General features: G+C 41.0%; 1 protein-coding gene across 16 annotated transcripts in view; it reads left to right on the top strand.

Moving 5' to 3' along the window:
* The window catches only part of pHCl-1 (pH-sensitive chloride channel 1), a 91,557-nt gene that overhangs the window by 60,496 nt on the left and 7,496 nt on the right, over positions 1–23,565 (top strand). For 5 of the 16 annotated variants that reach the window (XM_069121969.1, XM_069121970.1, XM_069121967.1 and 2 more), the window contains 8 exons: positions 3,419–3,483; positions 4,200–4,420; positions 5,571–5,653; positions 5,746–5,886; positions 10,939–11,031; positions 13,337–13,489; positions 14,676–14,890; positions 20,316–20,366. In XM_069121969.1, the coding sequence (XP_068978070.1) occupies positions 3,419–3,483; positions 4,200–4,420; positions 5,571–5,653; positions 5,746–5,886; positions 10,939–11,031; positions 13,337–13,489; positions 14,676–14,890; positions 20,316–20,366 (1,022 nt within the window). The remainder of the gene's footprint in view (positions 1–3,418; positions 3,484–4,199; positions 4,421–5,570; positions 5,654–5,745; positions 5,887–10,938; positions 11,032–13,336; positions 13,490–14,675; positions 14,891–20,315; positions 20,367–23,565) is intronic. The other 11 variants (XM_069121982.1, XM_069121973.1, XM_069121978.1 and 8 more) reach the window with 3 other exon arrangements.

Raw genomic sequence — 23,565 nt, 5'->3', positions numbered from 1 at the left:
GTTGCTCGTTACACCGGCGTAATAATAGAGCGGCTGTTATCAAAAGCCAGCAGGAAAACCGGCGTGTTCACGGCTCGATAACGCGTCGATTTCTTTTTTTCTTTTTTTTTTTTTTTTCTATTGTCCGCTGCATAATCCTGGTGTGCAGCGTAGAACATAACCGTACCGATATTGCGATATAACAACCACGAGTTTTGTACGAACAATTTTTTATTTACCATCGACGTTAAGGTATACGAAAAATAAACGTAACAGAAATATCTTGCACGGTTAATGATAAGCTAAACGATTTTTCAATTTGTCCAATGTCTTTCGTTTGCTTGCAATAAGAAATATTTATATTTAGTCGGTCTTTCATTTATTTTTAATTCTTTAGCTTCTTAAGATTGTTTCGATGCGTTTTGCTATAGTTTGTACGAGATTTTGTCTCAAGATCAATTTCGCTCTATTGCTTTTCGATTCTCCTCTGCAATTCGAGAATCGCTACCAGTGGAGATTCGTAAGAGTCTCGTGATCTAATTATTTTTATACCGATAGATGCCGATTCGTTATACCGCAGCCTATTCGACGCAACAATCCAACTACGATCAAACTATGGTTGTATAGTACGAAACACGCTTAAATCCACGGAATATTTCTCGTTAGGCATCGAACAAAAATTGTTTAGCTTAGCTTCAATCGCACGAAATATGTCTATCGTACGAATTTCTTGTATACCTGCAATGTTAGGGATAATAAAGAATGGTTCGTAAAACAGGTTCAATTATGTTCTTCACTGTACAAGATGCGTTACGGAATCGAGTCGAATCATATCTCGAAATTGGTGAGAGATAGAGAGAAACAGTACGGGGAAAAGTTGAATGACATGATACAATCTCGGTTCTTCTTAGTACGCAACGATTCACCGAGAAATCGCAATTGCGCTCTTCTTTCGAACGAAACTCCGTAATATTTTCTACGTATTTTCTAATTCTCCGGAAAAAAGTAGAGACACTTGGACGGAGAAACGCTTAATCCAAAAGATATTTCAATTTCAATTCCACCGAATTTAACGTATAAGAGACAAGGGAAACACGAACACAACTACTTTGTCCTTGTCTCTCGTATACACAGTTTCGCAAAGTTAAAATCCAAATATCTTTTAAACCAAGCGTTCGTCGACCCAAGTATCTTGATACTAGACGATAGTATACTTGATACTAGACGATACAAAGTTGCCACCGAACGATCAACGAAAACTTACAGAGCGTCGTTCAAGAAAAGAGTGCATTTGGGCTCTGCCGGTGCATCGTTGCGTACTAGAAAAAGTACCTACGAACATAGAGATCATATCACGCCGTTTAACTTTCTCCTCTATAGTTTCTTGCTATCTCTCGTCGACGTCGAGCTACAACCCGGCTCCATTGCCTGACACATCCCGCGCACTTTCTTAAGCAGTTGATATCGGCGAAAATGTTTCTATCGCTGAAGACGACACCTGGTCGCGGAGAGCCGCTGCCAACAGGCTGTTCCTCGATCGTCGAGATACGATTTCTAAATATCATCACGTTCCATCCTTGCCCCATATTCCATCCGTATTTCACGACACCGTTCTACGTAACTTGTGAAACGCAATCGCGTTTTGCCGTGTCTTTGCCGTAGTGGAATGCGTTGGCAATTATATCGGATCGGTGGTTAGGACTCGTTAGACGCGTGACACGCGAACAGTGCCGGTGCAAATTGGTCGTTCCACTTTGAGAAACGCCGCGCGTCGGGCACATCATTGATTAGACAAGGGCGTGCAGCGAAAATGAAACCGTTCGCCCGGCGGAGCATCGCTGCAACGATCATTTTGTTTCCGTTTCCATTTCCATTTCCATTTCCGTTACCGTTTCCGTTTCCGTTGCGAGCGATCCTCTTCTCGATCGAATGTCGCCGTGCTATCGCGCCTCTCGACGACCGGTTCTCGAGTCCTAACTTTCCGACTACGAGCTTCACACAATATACAAACACGAAATTTAGTCGCAGCATGTGCACAGCATGGCTCTAATGACGCTTTCGCGATAACAAGCAACGGCTTCTGGCAAGGCGTAGAGAAGGAAAAGAGAAATAGAAGAACAGCAACGTGTCGATCTCGGGATCGCAGACCGAAACTCGGGATCCAAGTTTCGAGTGTCGAGATCGGGATGATCGTACGTGCACAGGCTCACGAAAGCGTTCCAAGACTCGTACATGTGCTTTATGCGCGAGTATTACGTGTGTTATACTTGCACATTTTCCAATTTCCTTTGCTTTTTCATGTCACGAGACTTGCGCGATTATACGTGCATCGACAAAGTTTGAAACACGTTCGAAGATATACGTTCGTGTAACGTATGAAAATTGTAAGATATTTGACGCGAGTATACAGAGAATGTGGTAACACTCCAGCAACGAACACGAGGTAGAAATAATAAAAAAACGTTTGTACGAACGCGCGTTCCGTGCAAATTTATAGCCATTTTTGTGTTTTAAGCGTTTCAACGATCCGAAACTGCGCTTCTCTTCGGGAGAACGTGTTCGAAACGGCCACACTCGGTCTGTGTTATTCGACGTACACCTGGAATGTTTGTAAGATTGAGAAATTCTTCGACGCGACGACTGCAACACTTGCGTACGAACCGAGAGTAGCCATTTCGGGTAAACAGTTGCGGATTATCGAAACGCAGAAATAGGTGAGACAGAACGCGCGTTCCCATGAACTTCCTTCGTTGCTTTCGTGTCTGCTGGAGATGAGTCCCTTGAAACGTTACCATACACCCTGTATATTTCACCAGAAAACTTGTCAAGGAGTCAATTAACCATTACATTAATAAACATTAATAAAATACTCCCTAAGACGATGTTTGACACTTGTTGTATACTTGAGACGGCTGTTCATGTCGCGTACTAACTCTTTATCCGACATATATTTCCGATAAATATGTCGCAACTTGTACGTACATTCTGGAATCTCTTTGAAATTTTCGTTCGATATGATCGTGCCAGTCACGTCGCGTTACAGTGGCAACGAATTTTCAAGATGTGTTGTTTTATAGAGCACACGCGATACGCGGCATAAAAGTTGTCTCATAGCAGGTTCAAACGCTTTCGTAAACCATAGTGTACCTTCGATCGATCGATCGGTTTACAAGTCACTCGCACGAGTTAGGGAAACCGAGACTATTTCTGCTTTGCCACCGCTTGATGTCAAACACGTTTCAACCGATGTTTGCAAGTGAGACTATGTCGAAGTTAAAAGATTAGCCAGCAACTTTCTGAGTAATGCCGATTCCCTTTCCCGATGCGAGATGTCTCCCCTCCGAAGAATGTTCTTTTTCGAATTAGCGTGCTCTTCTGGTGATTGCTTCGAACAAGTGCCCGGTGGAGCCTTTAATCTCAATCGTACACTGTGTTTCAGGAACCTTGACCGTAAACGTGAGCGTGCTCTTGTTAAGTTTGGCTTCTCCCGACGAGTCCAGTTTGGTAATTGACCAATTTTCTCTCATTAAATCTGTCCACGCGTACGAACGTTATGCGTCTGTCCGATTCGACGTTCCTATTGTATCGTATTTATTTATTTCAGCCTGATGGCCTGCGAAATTGCACTTGGTTTCGCATAGTTTAGAAACGTAAAACAGAACTAAAGCTAAACAATCTATAGATCACTAGAATTGACTGGCTTCTTGAGTGATCATTATACGCGTAAAGATTAGGATGAAAAATTCGTATTTATAACTGCATTTATACCACGAGTGACAGTTACTTCTTAAATTTTCTCGAAAAAATTCTAGAAAATTGTTCGCTTTTGCTTAAATGGGAAACGGTGAAAGTACTTCGCCTTTAGATATATTTAAATATCGTTATGTTCGTACTAGCAATTAAAAATAACAGTTGTACCTTAAAATTTCCCGAAAAAATTCATTTTTCAAGAAAACCAGCGTAATTTTCACACCTTGATTTTATAGTATCGCGGAACGAGCGGTTCGTTTTATATTTTTCGTCCTTTCGATGAGACAAGTTGGCTCGTCGAAACTTATCGTCGTACGAGAGAAATAGCGAAACGCGTCGTCGTAAATCTTTTGTGGACACCAGGTGCACCAAGGCCGCTAAAACGTGACACGCACGTGCCCCTCTATATATTTCATTCGACGATGATCGTTGGAATTTTGTAACGGTCCTTGCGTTTCTTTTATCGACAGAAATACGAGGTGGAATTCCTGCTGCAACAACAGTGGTACGACCCGCGATTACGATACAGCAATCGGTCGCAGTACGAGTACTTGAATGCGATTCATCATTACGATGATATCTGGTTGCCGGACACGTACTTCATAATGCACGGAGACTTCAAGGACCCGCTCATACCAGTTCATTTTGCCCTTCGGATATATCGCAACGGCACGGTCAACTACCTTATGCGGTATTTATCTCCATTTTCTATTGCAAGCCGATGCGTTTCTATATCGAAAGGGAATCTAGACTTTACGGTGATTATTTGCAACAGCATATTTCTGATTCTTCGGCTTTCGATCGCGTTATTGCGTGTACGCCAAAGTTTTAGTCTTTTCATCGGGCGTTCGTGGAAAATTTTACCTTCCACCGATATCATTTGCCACCTTTCCTTCCAATTGTCTGGTCGGTATTGACGCGTCTGAAACGCCAACTTGATGATCGATCGGTGACAATAACCGTGCGAAACAACCTTGAGCAAGATAAACGATGACGAGAGCGTTAGGTCGCACGTGGCTGGAATCGCTCTGCTTAACACTATACTCACAGCTAGCGGTTCAACGGCATACGCACGTCCGACCGATACGCAGCTCAGGCGCAGATTCTCTCTGGCGCCGGCTCTGTTTCGGTTTAGTAAGTTTTTCAAATTGGTAAAAACTATGGGAGCTTACAGAGTAACGCAACTGACGCAACTTAGCAAGGTACCTTAGTAGCAAATAACAAATTACTGCTCGAATAATGAGAAAGATTGTCGGCGACAAAAACCGATTAATCGGCTATCGGTCGGTAAAGTGTTAACACGGGCTGGAAGTTCTTCCGCACGCGGCGTGCTCTTCAGGTCTCATACCGACAGATTATCGCTTTTAGTCGGTCTTTAGTCGAGCAGCACTTTCGAAATGTTGCGGAAAATGTCGCGATGTCAGTGTTCCCGCGACGGAATCCGAAACTTGACGGAAAGTCGTACGAAACGAGGGAAAATATTTCGAACATCGATTCGTAACGCGTGTGTCATATATAAATCGAAGGAGACGAGAGAAAAAGACTAAAAGTTTTGCATACACCTAATATTAACACGTTGTGCCTTGTTTCAATGTCCCGTGAATATTCTGTTTCGTGGTTTCGGTGCGGATCTGAGAAGAAGGTCTTTTCTTATCCGTTCTGAGAAAGCGAAGCTGAGAAAGTGTCCTTAACGAAGCACAACATGCTGATAACACGGATTACCGCGTTATCGCGATGAAAGTTTAAAGTCTAAAATGAAGTCTAAAACTGGTCGATTTGGATAATCTTATTAAACATGTTACCGACATTCGCGATTTCACGAAGAACTTTCGATCTTATAGGCGTCATCTCATCCTATCCTGCCAGGGTAGACTCAATATCTTCCCTTTCGATGACCCACTGTGTTCATTCGCGATCGAGAGCAGTAAGTGAATATTACGAGAATACGTTTCTTAAGATTGATCAAACGACATTTTCTCTGTACAGCCTGTCTTAATCTTCTGCCTTCTTCTTTAGTATCGTACGAGCAATCGGCGATCACGTACGTGTGGAAAAATGACGAGGGTACGTTGCGGAAGAGTCCTAGTCTAACGTCGCTGAACGCATACCTCATTAAGAACCAGACAATCACGTGTCCGATCAAAGTAAGCTGGAGAGGTGAGTTGTGGAACCAACGGTTTATTCTATTAAAGTGAATACTTGAAACTAAGGAAAGAAACTTAGGATAAAAGAAGGCAGCGATGATAATTGAAACACGAGAATCTTTTAAGTATCATCGTTCAGTTTTCACAATTGTATCGTATTTCGATTCGCAAGATTCGATGCAACTGGCTAGAAACTGGCTCAGTCACGTGAATTCCTTCGTTTCTATTTCTTATCTAACAACGTTCTACGTTTCCTGTTATATACAGGGTGGTTGGTAACTGGTGGTACAAGCGGAAAGGGGGTGATTCTACGCGAAAAAAGAAGTCGAAAATATAGAATACAAATTTTTCGTTCGAGGCTTTGTTTTCGAAAAAATCGACTTTGAATTTTCGCTCGGTACGCGTGCGGTACGTTATAACGGATCTCACTGTAGTTGATAAGAACGTGAATTTGCCTGGACATTCGCCTATTTATCGTTATAAGAAATCCATTGTATCTTCTCATATCGATGAAATAAAATATCTCGATGGAGAATAAAATTGTAATTTAATTAACTGTGAGAGAAATAGACACTGAAAATCGTGATTTACATCGCTACGATCTTCCACTCGTCACGCGATTCTCTGAGGCAACTGTTTGAACTGTACGATGATACTATTGATATTGGAGTATGGTAAATGCATCGTTAGGTCTATCGAGTTATCATCGAATTATTATAAATAATGGAAACCAATCAGAGAAAAAGAATGACGCCGAGACTATACCATTTTCTATTCGCTATCAGTTCTCTTTTATGATTTTTACTGCATCCTTAAATGACACGCTTCTGTACTGTTGCAATGCACCAAACACGGCCATTTCGTTAGTCCACGGAAACGATTTTAGTGTCGCTTGTGTACGCACTCGAAGACTCTCGAGTTGACTATTGTACTGTCTATTATACGACCTGACGCGACTATGCCTACTTATATTATCGTTATAGGTCATCTTGAAAGTTTCGCGACTTTGAACCACGTGTTTCGAAACAACGTGTGTACCTCAGCTAAAATTCAGTCTGGTTGTATAAACGTAAAAGCAAAGAGTTTCCGAGTATTAGCATGCAGGAAAAATTTGTCCAAACTACTTGCAAGAGTTACAGAAATACAACAAATTCGTAATGATATACCGACGATAAGTTCGTAATTTTATAATCTGAATGCTATTGATAAAATCGAGGTGAATTGAACGAATAGTTTTGGAAATTTGAATAATGAAATCGTCCACGATATGCAAAGAAGAGAAAGCTCTAATTGAGGCACAGTCGTCGATATATTCGTGCAAACGTGATAAATTTAAAGCAACTCTTAATTATCTAAAATTTGTATCATTTTTTCAGGATGTAATCTGTTTCTAACTTCTTTCCTTTAGTTTTGAATACAGGTATCTCACGTTCCTTAAAGCTAAGGGACAATGTTGCAATATCTTTGCTCGTTGCTATTTTTCATTAATAATTCCGATATCGCTTATCCCAGAGCTAAAATCAAGTTGCTACTTCTAAACGGTTCTATCCTACCTAATCTACTGATAACATAAACATGAAGCAGAACGTCCTGCTGTTCCCAAAAGTGTTCTTATCAGGTCCTTAACAGAATTATTTAGGAAACCGATGGAACGAAAGTGACTTCAGAAGATGCCATAGACACATGATCATTAAAGTCGTTTAAAGGTTATTCAAAGGGTATTCAAGGACAAAGGTCGCTAAAGGTTTCTCGATGGTGAAACAAGGTAATTCGAAAGTTGTTCGGATCTACCGATATCGTAAAAGATTTTTCAAAATTATTAAGACATCGTAAAAACGAAATTTTTAACGTGCAGAAATATAATCCAACATGCGAGGTGCTGCGTAATATCTTTTCAATGCTTGGAAAATCGTGGAAATTTTCAGGATGACCTAAACGATTCGAATCCGATGCCTGAGCAGATAGTTTTGCTACGTTAGAAAACATGTCGGGAGAAGCGAACGATAAAAAGACATCGTATGGAAAAAAAGAGGAAAAAGGCGATAGAAAGACGAAAAGTGTACAGTCGTATAGCTTGTAGCTGAATTTGGAAATCGTAATACCTATGGAATATTCAAGGAAGAATCGCAATCACTCGTTAGTAGTAGGTCGATGCACCTGAAGCGCTGCATCCTTTAAACCTTCGCTGCATTCCTGGAAAATTCCAGCATCGTTTCCAAGGACTACGCCACCGGATCAATAAATCCGGCTGGCATTACCGAAAAATTATTCCTGGTATTATTCGCGTCTTTTCCGATACCCTCGCCTTTATCTAACCTGCTAACTATCGGTCATTTCCTATAACGTCGCCTTTGTCTGATCTGCGCTTGATCCACGCGAAAGCTCTCGTTTCTCTTGAAAATACAGGCGCCGCGTCGAGGGATGAAATTTCTTCGTCCCGAGATTCGAAAGGAGGCGAGATTTCACCGTTATCTTCCCCTTTGGAATCTCAACGGCGTCCGTTTTCGAGCTTCTCTTATCATCCCTTTTCTTTCGGATTCGCATTTTTTTTTCAGTTAAAAACAGATTTATCGATCGTTTAAGTTTCCTCGTTTCCGCTGTCTCGTCAAGCCCCTCTCTGCTCATCGGCCTGTTCGCCAATTTTCTTTCTTCTTCATCCCCTTTGCTCGCATTTCATTTGTCTGTCTCTGTTTCCAACGGTCATCAGAACGACGAATCTGCATACACCGCGTTCACGATCGTTCCTTAAATCGCCAGGTAAGTCGCAATGCATGCGCCGTGCACATCGATGTGACGTTGCTAATTTCTACCCGATGCCTGACCTTGTTTGCACTGCATCAATCGGAATGACACTACGATAGGACGCTTTATTCAACGAAGGACCGTGAAATGTTTTCGTGAGTTTGTTGGCTTATCCCGCAGTATAGGTTCGAATAACGAAGGAAAAGCGGGGATCGATACGACCCGAAAATTTATGGAACGCTTATTAAGCGGCGCGTCGAGCGAACGCGAGAATGCGTATGCTTAACTTTCTATGATAGATTCGTGCGCGTATGGAACGATTAATCGGAACAACGAAAAACAATTGAAAAGAAAAGAAGGAAAAATCTAAAAGAAAGAACGAACTCTGCATGCGACGTAGCGGAACTATGAAAAAAGAAAAAAAAAAGAAAAAATAAGAAACGTTCGTTTTTGTTTCTACCTTTCTTTCTAGTTGACGTAGATACATTTCTTGTATGTACACATATTGTCTTTCTCTCTCTTTACGTGTGTATATACAGATATTTATATATATGTTTGTACATTAATATATTTAGATGTGAATATATACCTATCTAGATTAATATACATAGTCCTCTAGAAAGTGCATATTGGCAACCTTGGTTCCTGTCTCGCTTTATAACCGAGCCCGCCGTGGTTTGCTTTTGGGGTGAGGCCTTCAATTTTTCAGTGACCTAATATTACATTAATGCCCTCACCGATGCCATCTTTCTCCTATGCTCTGTTCCTTGCACCGTCGTGTCGTCGCGAATTTCTTCAAATTATATACATATACATATTATAGAATAATACACACATATATATATATCTTACTCGTGAACACGAGCCTCTCGTTGCTTTGCTGGACAAATAATCTTGATAATTTTGACGATTACTAGTTTGCTAGACATTCGGATACGACTTTTTCCTATTACGATAAGAACAAAAAAAAAAAAAAAAAAGAAAAGAAAAGAAGAAAGCAAAAATGAAAAAGGAATGTGTCGCTAATAGCTCTGTAATTAACGATTCAAGATCTTGTTTGAGCTAATTGTTTCGTAATCGTTACTTTGGTCGCTTATAAGCTCTTTAAACAGCTTTCGCAACTAGTGAGAAGCTTGAACGTTTTTGTCGAAAGCGTGATACCTGCAGCTTGTGGAGTGAAAACCACACAGAACACCATTTCGCCTCTATTTTTTCCCAAAGAGAAATCGACCTATTCTAACCATTAACGTGAAACAAGGTGAAAGATCGTTTTCGTTTCAGGTCGCAGAGAGAGAGAGCGGCTTTTCTCTTTCACCTAATCCAGACAAATTTTCTAAATTCGATGCTCTTAAGACGAGCGGTCACTGATTGGACAGGTTGACGTCGTAAGACTTGACCGAAAGGAATTAATCTCGCGTTTCTCCTTTACCCTAAAGGGATCAACCATGGCGGTATGCGGGTAATGCTTGGTCTAGTTAGCCCAACGATTAAATTTCCTCTGTGCCCGTTCAATTCAGACACGATTTATTTCGTATTCGACGAAGACATCGTTGCCGGAATTTTAATCGTCGCAGAATAGAAAATCAAAATCGGCCGCATGTGACAACGAACAAGGAGGACGGATAGATCTTGCCACACGTTCGAATCTCTACACTTTCCCGCGTTCACCGCCAAATTTGTCTTTGCCTTTCGTCAACGCTTCACACATATATATACACACATACACATACACATCGCGAAATCAAACTGTCGTCGAACTTACATACAGCTTTTACACGCGTATCAGCTGTTTCGTCTTCTCGTTGTTCACGCAAAAATACGACTCACTTTTCACACTGTAGGAATAGAGAGAGAAGAAAAGAACACGCGGAGGAAAGATTTAGCCGATGATTTACCAACTTGTTAATTGCATTTATTGGTATTTCAACCTTCCTCGCTGATCAGTGTCAAGAGGGTACGCGTCTTAGTGTAGCAAGTATATTCTCAGCTCGCGTTTCAATTCATGCGGTACGAATACCGTTCCACTTATCCTTGACATTTCGATACCCTCCTGGAGCTCCTGACACGAAATTCTTTTCCAAGAAACGCCGGAGTTTTTTTTTTCTTCTTTTTTTTCCATGAGAGCCATATCGATCGAGCCTCTCTCGAGATCAAGATTTATCCGTCCCCTCGACGGCGATATGAAAAAAAAAGCAAACAAAGAAAAGATAAAGACAATGAGATGCAAATAGAAAACAAGAGAAGGAAAAGTAAAAAAAAAAAATAAATAAAATAAAAGATAGAAAGAAGAGAGGAAGGAAGATCGTGGGCTGTTCTGTTGCAGCTGAGGGACAGATCGTGGTCGACTACGAGGACGAGTTCGATGAATTTGGGGACGCAAAGTGTTCGCTGTGCCAGCGCAGATTTGAGGAGCAAGGTAAAATCCTCCCCTTCGATATGAACGGTATTTCTTATAAAAAAAATAAAAAAAAAAAAGAGATGATATTCACAAGAAAAAAGAAGACCGCGCGAAAGAGATTTAGATAAGCTATGAAAGGGAGAGAGAGAGAGAGAGACAGGACCAAGCTTACCAACTCATGAGACAGGCCTAGACACTCAGAGTTGCTGCTTCCCAAATCGTCCTCTTCCTTGGACGGGGAAGGAAATTGTGGTGTTTTTTCTTTTTTGCTTGTTCGCTTAAATTAATATAGGAAAAAAGAAAGAACTGTCCACGATAGAGGAATTTGGGAAACATTGTCCCAAGTAATAGATCCGATGTGTTACGTATTATGAACGTCATGTCACGGTAGCTTTAACTTTTTGTACTCGTTTTGCGTTATTTTATGACGAACACGCGAAAACCATCGATTCGCGTTCAACCTGAGCCATGTACGTACAGTAGCTCACGAAAGTGCTCCAACACTTACAGAAATGATACATGGATGCGTCATGCGATAGGAAACATTTGAAAGTTCATTAGTAGAATGAAACTCGATTGATTATTAACATTGATCGAGTTTCAAGCAAATGTGAAAATGATTAAATGAAAAGCATCGATGCGAATCTTGTTTTCTTGCAAGTTGGAGATAAGAAGATGGCCAGTTAATAAGCCTGGAAACACAGAAACCGTAAAAATATTTTCAAAGTCAATTACGTTATTATGGCACAATATTTATATATGTAATCCGATATTCACATATTAATTTTTTCGCTACTCGTGTTACATAATAATCTTTTACTAAACACATGTCCGCAATAAACATCTTACACGTTCTACGTACATATTCACGTTGACATTAAATTTTCCAATATACCTAAACATTACAGTCGTATCCCATTATGGTGGCAATAAAATTTCAAAACGTTTTATATAGCACATCAAATATACACGCGTAAAAGTATCCTATACTAAGCGTTCAAATAGGTACTTTCGCGAGCCACTGTATCTTTTCCAAAATGAAATCGCGAGAACGTATATGCAATTAAACGTTGATATAAACAAGGAATTTTCAAACACTCTTCCTACACAGATTTCCCTGGCAACAGATAGCTGTACGAGTACAAAGGGTCGAAACGGACCGTCTTATCGCCTGCGACTTTGTCAAGTGATTAAAAATTCTAACATCGAGATATTTCTAGTATTTCTAATAGGGATATGTCACGCTTGATTGTTAATCGCTTGACAGAAGATCGTGCTTTAGAACGTTACGAAAGATTAGTATTTGAACCGTATGTAAGTCGTGTTAGCGTTCAACCTACACGTTAGTTCCAAATACGAGTATTACATGCTGGACGTGATTCGAACCGTATTTGTTTCAATCGTTTAGCCTATGCTTCGCTTCTGCTTCATTATAGTTGCTCCATTCTTCGTCATCTTTTTTTTTCCTCTTTTTTTTTATTCATACCACGAAAAGAGATCGTACAGCAACGTTGGACCGTTGAATTTCGATCGACGAGATCAATTTTTCGCTACGCACATCACCATTTCCTGGTTCTTTTTGTCGATGGTCAACGATTGGTTATGCGAAATAATTGAAACAATTCTCCTGGTACGTTCGGTCTTTCAGTCAGTTGCGTTGATTTCGATATAAATTATTATTTGTGACTTGGATGTTGTCCCTCGATTCACGTTCACCTGTTCCCTTGAACTTTCATCCTGTTCACGCGTTAGGATCTAGCTCGGCTTGAAACGCTTTCGCGAATGTGGAGCTTCGTTGCGAAAGATTGGCGACACGACAGTGACCTCTTGTTCCTACTCTATTTTTTCTCTTTTTTTTTTTCTCTCTCTCGTTTATGTCCCCCTTGTCACAAAGCTGAGTTCTCCGAGGGAGATCCACAAATGCCGATATCAGCCTACCTGCGGCATTGCGCAAACAGAACTATTTACCGATTCAAAGTAAGCCAAGGAAACTCGTCGAGAAAGCGAACATTTTTTTGGAGCGTCGATTACGGTCGTCTCACTGTTAGTGCGAAATTCGACGGTGTTTTGCCAAGCAAAGAGAAAAACTGAAACAAGACGAGACGAGATGATAATGTCACGACGAAGTTAAAGAATGTAGGAGAATAATTCGATACTTTAAAAAGCAGAATCTGCTTTGATTCTCCATTAAACTTATCTGTAACCATATCGTTTAAAAGGATAATCTCACATTCTAATCGCTTGTTTAGCGCCATCGAACTAATTGCTCGCTGTTCGCGTCAGCGCAATGATAGAATCGTAATGTGAATGTAACGCACAATAGGTAACTACAGCTGCCTGAAGGTGGATCTGATTTTTACGCGAGATCGTGCCTTCTACTTCACAACAGTCTTCATCCCGGGTATCATTTTGGTGACCAGCTCCTTCATAACCTTCTGGCTTGAATGGAATGCGGTGCCAGCGCGAGTAATGATCGGTAAGCTCGACTATGTCTTTTAACACGTTGACTACCACGGTGGTCGTCGATGACCCGCATCGCGATTAAGATAAGATACGTTTCAAGGACTAGAAAAATCGTGCCCATAATGTGAATGATTTGGATAACATTGTCAGAGGAAAGTGCGCAGATACAGTGTAATATTGCTAGAGAAATTAATCGTTATGGTGAAGTGTATTTTAACGTATTGCAGCTTCCAGGATAAAACGTTGAGTTGTCGGATAAGTCTCGAAGCCCTTTCTGAGATAGCATTTTTTTCTTGCTCAGAAACGAATGGATGGAACAACAGCATCACCCGATAAATGGCAGAAAATTATTAGATAGAATGGATATTTGCTTTAATTGTGTCATTACAAATTATTGGGATGAAGTTTGTTTCTCGCGCCTAGGAAAGGTTTAAGATTTATCCGACATCCGAATATACAGGGTGTACCAGAACACGTGGGACTCACTTCGGCAGCTGATTGTACACTTCTGCACTAGAACAATGGAAAAGGTTTTCGTACAAACGTACGTTTCATCCGTCTTCTTCGTTTTTGAGATACAACGAATCTATCGCGTACGCAGCACCTATCGAAATTGTTGAAATATTACAGTCCAGGATAGAGCAAAGTTTTCAAGAAATTGGGGAAACGCGTCCACAGATTTGTAAACGCAACGCAAACGCAAGATTTGTAAACGTGGTAAACGCAAACGCAACGTTTTCAACGTCTTCTGCAAAGGTGACTGGACGACGCGAAATCGGAACAGAAGATTCGTTGCATCTCGCAAACGAAGACGGACAAAGCGTACGTCTGTGCGAATCTTGCTCGTTGCCTTTAGGTGTACGATCATCGTCGCACGTTCTTGCTGTTGTTGTTAAAATATCTATTTCTAATCAAATTTGCGTGGCAGTCAACGCGTTAAATCTCCAATGGCTTCTACAGCTGTCTTGCGAAATGAAAGAGAAAGAGAATTCGTCCCTACGACTAAGTACTCTATCCGTTTGTTCGACTTTTAAGAAGCGAATCGGAGGGAAGTACTTTCTTTAATTAGGTCTCAAGAGAGAAAGAAACTAATCTTAAAAGTTGGTATTGCGCAGAAGTAAGGCGGAGCAGCCGATGTCGTTAAGAAAGAGACGGAGGAAGAAAGAAAAAAACAAAAAGCCGGAACGAACTGTTCGCAGGTGTGACGACGATGCTCAACTTCTTCACGACGTCGAACGGTTTCCGCTCGACGCTGCCCGTCGTGTCGAACTTAACTGCCATGAACGTGTGGGATGGCGTTTGTATGTGCTTCATCTACGCCAGCTTGCTCGAGTTCGTCTGCGTGAATTACGTCGGCCGTAAACGGCCGATGCACAATGTCGTCTATCGTCCTGGAGAGAATCCCGTCACCCAGGTACTTTTGCTCAGCGACGTGCGCGCGATGTCGATACCACGCCGACACCACGTTGCATATTTCTATTTCCCACACTTATACGTTTCGTACGTTTTCGACCCACTGTCTTTATTGTTTCTCTTCTTGTCCCTTTTCTTTTTTGTTTCTCGTCTTTCCTTCTGGCTATCTCTATTATCCGTGTTCTTATTGTTTACTATGATTTAACCGAAACCTACGAGCGACGCTTCATGCCCTCGAGTCTTAAGATTCGCTTGCTCCGATTCTGTTACGTTATTCTGTCTATGCGTTTTACTCCTGACATTTGCCGTTTTGTCACCACCTATGGTTTACGATCTTCCAATCATTCGCCACTGTGTCCGCTGTTTACTTTCGTCCGTGTCGTTTCTCTCTTTCGTTTGATTCAGTCCGTTCTTGTACCTTCTTCTCTTGGTTTTCGTCGTTTCTTGTTTCCCGCGTCTGGTTTTGTCGCATCCGATCTCGTCCGTTTCTTTTTCGTTTCTTATCGCGCCTTCGTCCTTACTTGCTACGTCTGGCGGTAGGTTTTCCACGGAAACGCGATAACAGCGTGCCGACTAAAGATATTAAGGTTTCCGAGATGCGAAATGTTACGATACGAATACGCGAGAAGATACGTATGAATATCGAAAATAAAAAAGCGATCGACGAATTTTGTTTGTCATTCGATAAGAGACAACGAACGGATGAAACGTTATTTTGGGAAGCAAAGTATCGGATTGTAACATAAATTCGTCCTGTTCTTACACGTTATATTACATACGTCGTGATAAAATTGAAATATACAAACAGGACGAATCTATATCGCAAACCGATACTTTCGCGTCGGATGTACTTAACTTTCCCATAAATTTTCTACTCGTACGATGACGTTTTACATTTCGCATTACTTTGATATTCGTAGTCGATTTGGCGCTGTTACGTTTGATGGAGAACGTATTACCAGAAGTAGTATAATATTTATTCTCTGTCTCTGTCTCCGTCTTTTTGACGAACCCACGCTTCTTTATTACTTCGTAATTCCGTTTCAATCGATTCCACGCTAATCCCTTTCGAGTTTTCAGTTTCTAGGATCATTACGTTTTTATTATTACGTTCCCTTCACCGCTACGTAACGCGAGCCCTCGAGTATCGCGAACCTTTTCTCTCGTAAACCGATGAAAGTTCGATTTGACTCGTCAACCAATCCAAGTGATCGCCAGCGAGAATAAACGAGAAACAAATCGACGAATCTCATACTCTTGTGGCTGGAATCGCGGAATTTTTTTATCCTACGTATGATTCGAAGTGGAACAAGAGTTAGATATTCTCCTCGACGACACTTGGACGAGAGAAAGCATCTTCGATGGATGCCAGGGGTAAAGGAAGCGCGCGTCCAGTTCCATTCGAGGGAATTGATCGCGCGATTGACACCGAACAGTCGAAATCCTTCGCTATTTACGTTCTCGCGCAGTAATCACCAGTACCATAGACTTTTCTTTTATCTCGGCAGACGACGACGATACACACACTCGCAATAGTCGACCACAGTGCATCTTCCATTCGACGACTCGATTAACACCGAGTTTGTTCTTCGTCGATGATCGGACCGCACCTTTTTCGTTCCACGCGAAATTCAACTTTCTCGTTTTCACGCGTAACGAGAGGGGCGAGCAGATCGTTCGTCGCGTTTCGTCGGTGAAAATAATTAAACGGAAGCCACTTAGCGTAATTAACGGGTTATACCGCTTTAGAACGATATTTTTCACGAATTTTCGGGATCTTTCCCCGGAGAAATTACGAGCCTCTTTGTATCGCTTTTTTTCTCGCGTATATTCATTAACTTTTGCGGAATATTCACCGTTCTTTCTCCTTTTTAAGCGAAAGTAATGAAAATTACGCCATTTACGTGCCATTATGTAAAATTTCCTCGAATAAGTAGAGAATGGCCAGCGTCGTGTCAGCCGGTAGAAAACATTCTGTTTTAGAGGAGCTTTGATACAATTATTATAAATATAATTAAAAAGATGGTGAATATCCCTCGAATATTAATAAATATGCGTGCAACAAATCGGTATAAAAGGTTTAAAAATCTGTCTGGGAAAACATCTCGAAGAATACCTAAAAGAATATCGTTCTAAAACAGTATATACATAATGCAGCTATCTACCGGGTCGTAGCATAAATTTCTCCCGCACAATGTGCATAATATATGTATAAATACAGGAGGAATTTTGCGCGACAATGCAACAGATTCGTAGCCATACGTTCGAGAAGATTAGCTCGCTTCTCTCGTGATCTTTGCCAATGCATTTCTACATCGTCTCTGGAAAATCGTGGAATGCGTCGAGAAATCCTAACTGTCTAAAGAAGAACGTCGCGGACGGTCGCCAATTTTGTCGCGAGACACGCGAGGTGTACGAGTATAGAAAGGAAGAAAAAAAACAGGTAAAGAACGAAAGCGTAATTTGATGTGAACGCAATAAAAATTCATCGAAGCACGATCTTTCTCTATCTCCTGAATGGGCATCGACCGTTAAATCGCTTCGATTTTGCAGAAATGGAATCGTGCTTTGAGGATATCGCGCGTTATATCGAGTAATCGCTAAGATAAACAACGTTCTCTTTTTTTTTTTTTTATCGCGTTCGCATCGCGTTGATCTCGCACATGTGATCTCGTTGGCGTGAACATTGCACAGACACGGTATGGTTTGTTACTCAATAATCGCTGCATCTCTCGAAACTCTACGCCTATGTCTATATATAGTTTCTTTCGATTGTCTCTTTCTCCCAAAAGGACTTACACCTTATTTCCTTCCCAATTTCGCAATACGATCGACGAGATTCGTGCGTTATAACACACGGTGAAAAGTAGGAAATCTTCTTGAGAAATCGGCGCACGAGTAAACAGCGAAATATAATTTCTGGAAATTCTATTTTATTGGTAGACCGCGGATATTTATGCAAATTCAATTTTTTAGCTACGAAACGAATAAAAGAATAGAAACGGAAATTCGCTTTCGCCCACTACGTATCGTAACAGGTGTCAAACTTTCTATATTTCATATACTTGAACGTATTACGCGCGTTTTCAACGCTTTTCCATTATCCTTGAATGCATAAAAATGCGCGGTTCGTTTGCTCAAATTAAAACTTGAATCGCGAGTATGAAACAGTAAATAGTGCGTTGATGGTATGTAGCGTGAAATTTAAAAGAAGGATGACGGTCTCGTGTAAGATTTTTCAAGAACTTTTCGTACTCTCGTCGGGTTCGATCGAGGCTGCAGTATTTGCATGTCTCCAACAATTTCACACTCTTTGGCCCCCCTCTTGTTCTCTATATAATCTTCTCTATTTTCTAATCTTTATTCTTACAATCTTTAACCTGAACAGCGATACGGTTTTTTCTTTCCCGGGTATAGCCGCGCACCATCGTCTCCGATACTCGATCATTTTATGGAAAATTTCTCTCCAGCGTGTCTGCGTGTTACGATCGCGAGATATCGTGACTAACGAAACTATCGAACATCCTGCAACATCTACTTCTATGAAACTTTTCATGAATATATCATAATCCTGCCCTCTTTAATTAAAACGTCTTATCTACCATTTTGAAACTGAAGAGGATCGAAGCTTTCTTGTCCTCCTCTTCTTCGTTTTCCATCATCTTTGTCTTTCTTCGATTTCAAATATTTCATCGTTGTTTCTTATCGAACGATAAAACTCTACGTACGATATCGTACGATATAACTTTATTTTGAAGCTAAAGGAAACGAGGAACTTTAAATATTCCAATCTATCTTGAAAAACGAAGAAACGCTACGTAAGATGGTTCGATCGAGGAGAACAGGTCATTTATGTTATATCGAATATTTTGAACTTTCGTTGGTACTGTAACGAGACGATTATTCATCATGTCGTAACATAATCGTAACGTGCATACACTACTCTATGATAAAAGCAAGAGCAATTAGAAATTTTCTTTTCTAGTTATTCAGCTGCATATCCTCGTCGAAGAGAAGCAAATGTCCAGATACTTTGTAAGTTATTCAAAGCGTACATACGTTTGAAACCACTGCTCGTGCTGTATACTAATGTCTCGCTAAACAAGTGTACGTAATCTATGCAACGTTTCGAAGTTTAGTTTCGAATTTGGCCGATGTAATTATGACAATCGTGTCTCGTTACAGTGCTAATGAAATTTCACAGAGTTTCGTATAACACTCGTAATATATTCGTAAAAGTTTCCAATGACAGATGTTGAAATATACTCGTCAGTCACTTTATACGTACAATGAGAGTTACGAATAATCGTACACTCGGAATGCAGACATAAAACGAGGAATATTTTCTATATCATCGAATATATTCAAATATATGTAACTGTATATTATGTACAGACGTTATGCACTTTAGCGGAACTTTGTACAGAGCAATCAATTTCGTTCCAATTCGATTCTCGATTCCATTTAACGAAGATTCGATCCGATAAAAATTCGAAAACGAATTCATACGTTCGTAACGCATACACACGCACGAGTTATCGCCGTGTCGCAACGATCGTACAGCCAATTACCTCCTCTTTTCGTTTTTACGGTTCTGTCGGGATCGCGAGAAATTCAATGACCAGGGTTGTTACTCCGCTGTGGCAGATCGTATTGTGTTTGTGTTTCTTGCATGTACGATACAATCGATCGACGATTCGTGATCGTAAATGGACTAGATGCGAAGAAACGAAGCTAACGCGACGATAGTAATCGACGACGGGCGTCTTTAGATCAGCCTCGTGCATCTTGAGTCGTTTTAACTTTCCGAAAAGACGGTCGGTTACGAGAAACACAGAAAGGAGGTAACGCGCTAACGAGAATTCAGTTGACGAGAGTCGAGTCGCGGTAGAGGTTTTAACGCTATAAAACAAACTGTCGAGGAGACAGATAATAAAAATAGATCGATTAGATTAGAACTGGACGTCGAAGAACGACGATGATCACACGGTGGTATTCGATCGTAAGAACGTAAAAGTCGCAAGTCTCACGTCGGAGAATCCAAGAGTAACGCTTCTCGAGTAACTTTGTCGCGTGATAATCGCGTGTCGATAACGAAAGAAACTACGAAAGAACAAAAAAAAAAATACGACTAGAACGAGAGAGATACCAAAAAAGGAGCAGGAAAAAAAGCGAAAAACCGAGAAAAAGAAAAGATACGAACGATACCTTCCCCGTCCTGTAAAAACGTAAAAACGACAGAACAAACAAAAAAAAAAAAAAAAAAAAAGTAAAGACAAGAAAAGAAAGCAAAGAACGAACAATAAAGAGAAAAGCGATGATAAGAGAAAGACAAACACGTTGTTACACACACACGATTAGTAAGAATTTGGTTGGTGGAAATGTTGGTGAGTAAGTCTCTTTGTTTGGTGTCTGTGATGTTACAGCGGCTCCCAGCGGTGCTCAGCAGGATAGGGATAATATTGGCCAGCCCCTTGGTAAGACCCCCCATAGCATTAGGGCGCGGTCACGACTTCGCGCGTTATCGCGTTTCACCCTTACGGATTACTTTCTTAGCCGTCGATTCGACACGGTTCGACACCGGTCCTCGTCTTCGGAGTCCGCCGAAACAGATGACTTTCGAATTCGTATTGCCTCGAAATACGGGCAAAACCGTGCCACGCCGGTGTAACCTTTCTTTTTCTCCATATTTTCTCTTTCTCTCTGTTTCTCGTTCTTTCGTTGGTGATATCACCATCCGCAAAGGAAAAAGTGGTGTGCACGTGCAAGGTCTTAACCGCGTCCTGACGAACCACGTAGACCCACATATACGTACACGCCTACCTGACACTCTCGAGTATACCTTACACACCGTAACACGAGCACTCGTTCTCTCCTGCTATGGATTCGAGAGAACGGGAGGAACCTTTATCTTTCTCTAGCCTCCCTTCGCTACGCATTTTATAGAACAGCTTTTCACAAGCAGAGGTGTTCCGATGAATTTAAATTTTACCTTTACGTATATATATTTATATATACATAATATATAGGAATTTGGAAATTGAATAAATTAGTGTACAGAGCGTTCCGCTGTCTTGGATTGTACAACACGTTGGATGGTTTTACCGGTACGAAAAATTGGGTCGGGATAAAGTCGGTTGGTTGGAAACGACAAATATTTCGATTCATCAGCTTTTATCCTCCAAGTCGTTCTTTTCTACTTCTCGAGATCGTTGATCTTCCTTAAAATGAGATTGCGTATTTTTGTACCGATCGTTGCATACATTTCTTCTTTTACTCTCCGTGTATCTACCATGAAAGATATTTTAGCTGTACGTTTCTTGGACTTGCCGTCTGAAAGACGCAAGAATGCTATAAATCCTCTTCGTGTCTTTTTTTAGTTTTCCTACGATAAGTGTAAACAAGATTAAAAACCGCACATCTTTCGAACTAATTATTTTCAGATACGCAAACGTGCTGATATATTTCCGTAAGGAATAAAAGGACGCGTCGATCGATGTATAAACAATACGTAGTCCCATTTCTAAAAAAAAACGTCGATATCTTGGGAAACTCGGAAAAGATGACTCGAAATGATCGGATCACGATGTTCGTCTTTCTAAACCAAATAAGCGACTCTGTTTTGATACGGTTCATCGTACCGACAAAAATCACCGAGGTATTAAGAAATCCAAGATAGAGGGAAATCCACGCTGTATATTTTAATGGGAAATGTCAATGTTCGTCGACGAACGCCTCTCTTCACCTCCACCAATCTCTACTTTGGTAACTGTACTCTTACCGCCTATGCTGGTACCATTTCTCTGCCTCTGTCCCTTCTTTCTTACTCTATTTCTCACGCTATTGTCCTTTGGACACACTGAGGTCCTTCTCTCCCATCCAACCATCCATCCACAAACGCTACGTACGAGAAAATTTCTCCTGCGTCTCTCTGTCGTTCTCTCTATTTTCTCCTCCTGTCCCTAGCGTAAACGTAGCCGTTGTTCCGTACAGTTGAAACGGTGCACGATCAACTACTTGCGTGTATTGCATAGAACGATGAAACTGCATAGAAGCTTTACAGAATGCCGCAAAATTCACAGATACCTTTGGCCAAATGTATCGACGATGATCACAAGGGATGATGAATTTGGCGAGCAATCTGTATAACGAAAGGTAGAAGTAAATAATAGCTTGATCTTGGCGAAATCTGTGCTAGACCCATCCGCGCTAGTTCCTATGTCTCTTCGAACGAGATATTCGACGTCTCGTTGGATTTACAAAAGTCGCCGGATTTTCTCAAGCGTCGCCGCAAGTTTCGACGGAACTTGCTTCTTACGGACGTGTAGCAATTTTCGCAGATGTTCGTTCCTTTGTAAATCCAAACGAGAGTGCGTCGTGCATGAATCCGCATTTTGAATCAACGACGGGGATACCTTGAACTGTACGTATTACGCATGAAACGCATGATCGCATGGGATAAGATTGTAACTTGCATGCGCACGACGAAACATCCTATGATACTTTGTTCGATCACACTATACCTTGTTGCCTTGTCGAAACTACGACTCTTGAGTTCCGTTTTTTTAGAGAAAATCGCGCGTATCGGTTACCACCGCGTAACAAGATCTTGAAAGCTCCTCCGTCTTCCGTGAGTTTCGACGAACTATCGATTAATTCACGATATATATATATATATTGCATACTGTCGGGGCAATTAACGCTTCTTCTTCTAACGTTGCGCTTGTTCGAAACGAAGCTTCCCGCGTGTAATACCGCTCCATCCTCTGTACGTTTCGATGTCGCTTGATCGCTCGTGCCGCGTTTGCTCGGTGAAACGGAGCGCGAAAGTAATCCGGTGAAAGCGATTACTCGAGTCGAACATTCACCGAATCGCTTGCAGATCGAAGGGCCAAAAAGAACTCGGAGAACGTTAGACGCGTTACGAGTTTCAACGTTCCCTGCGTGAAGCTTTTGCTTGAGTAAAGAGTTGATTTGGCAGAAAGTTTAGATTAGTAGCGACAGAGTTTTCACGATACGCTTGTATCCTTTGATTTGCGAGCGGTGCTTTTCCAAGAAACGATTCGATCGTATTTATTCGTCGAGACTGCACCTCAACGAAATAGGCTAAAAAAAAAAAAAAAAGAAAAAAGAAAAAGAAGAAGAAAAAAGAAAAGAAATCTAGAAAACGTGGAAACAAGTACGATTTTTCTCGATCGCTTCGACGTTGCAAAATCATTCATCAACCGAACAAACATATTTACCATCTGACGAACCAACGGTCGTAACTTTTCATCAGAACTCGACGAAACAACGACAACGAACGAAACAAATTTAGTCGCACTTGAATATCTTCCTTTTTTTTTTCTTTTTAGTGAAACTCATCGAAATGTCACGTAGCAAAGATAAGAAAGGGACCGATCAGACTATGAAATAATAGTTAGCCGCTATTATCAATAGGCTCATCATTCTCTTCCCGAAACCCTTTCATTATACCGAAAGTATATATATATATTCGCTGGCAGAATCAACGACGTGGTAAAGACACGACGATCGGAATGACGCGTAATTAAAAAGAAAGAAACATGAAAGAATAACGCGAAACGACGAGTCATAACCATTTCTATGCTATTTATTCGACATTACCTTTCTTTCCTTTTAACCGTGATCGACATTGAACCATGATCAGCCGTATAT

Source organism: Bombus flavifrons, chromosome 10 (genome assembly GCF_040668555.2).
Source record: "Bombus flavifrons isolate JBK064 chromosome 10, iyBomFlav1_principal, whole genome shotgun sequence".
Lineage (NCBI taxonomy): Eukaryota > Metazoa > Arthropoda > Insecta > Hymenoptera > Apidae > Bombus > Bombus flavifrons.
This window is presented reverse-complemented; position numbering and strand designations above follow the sequence as displayed.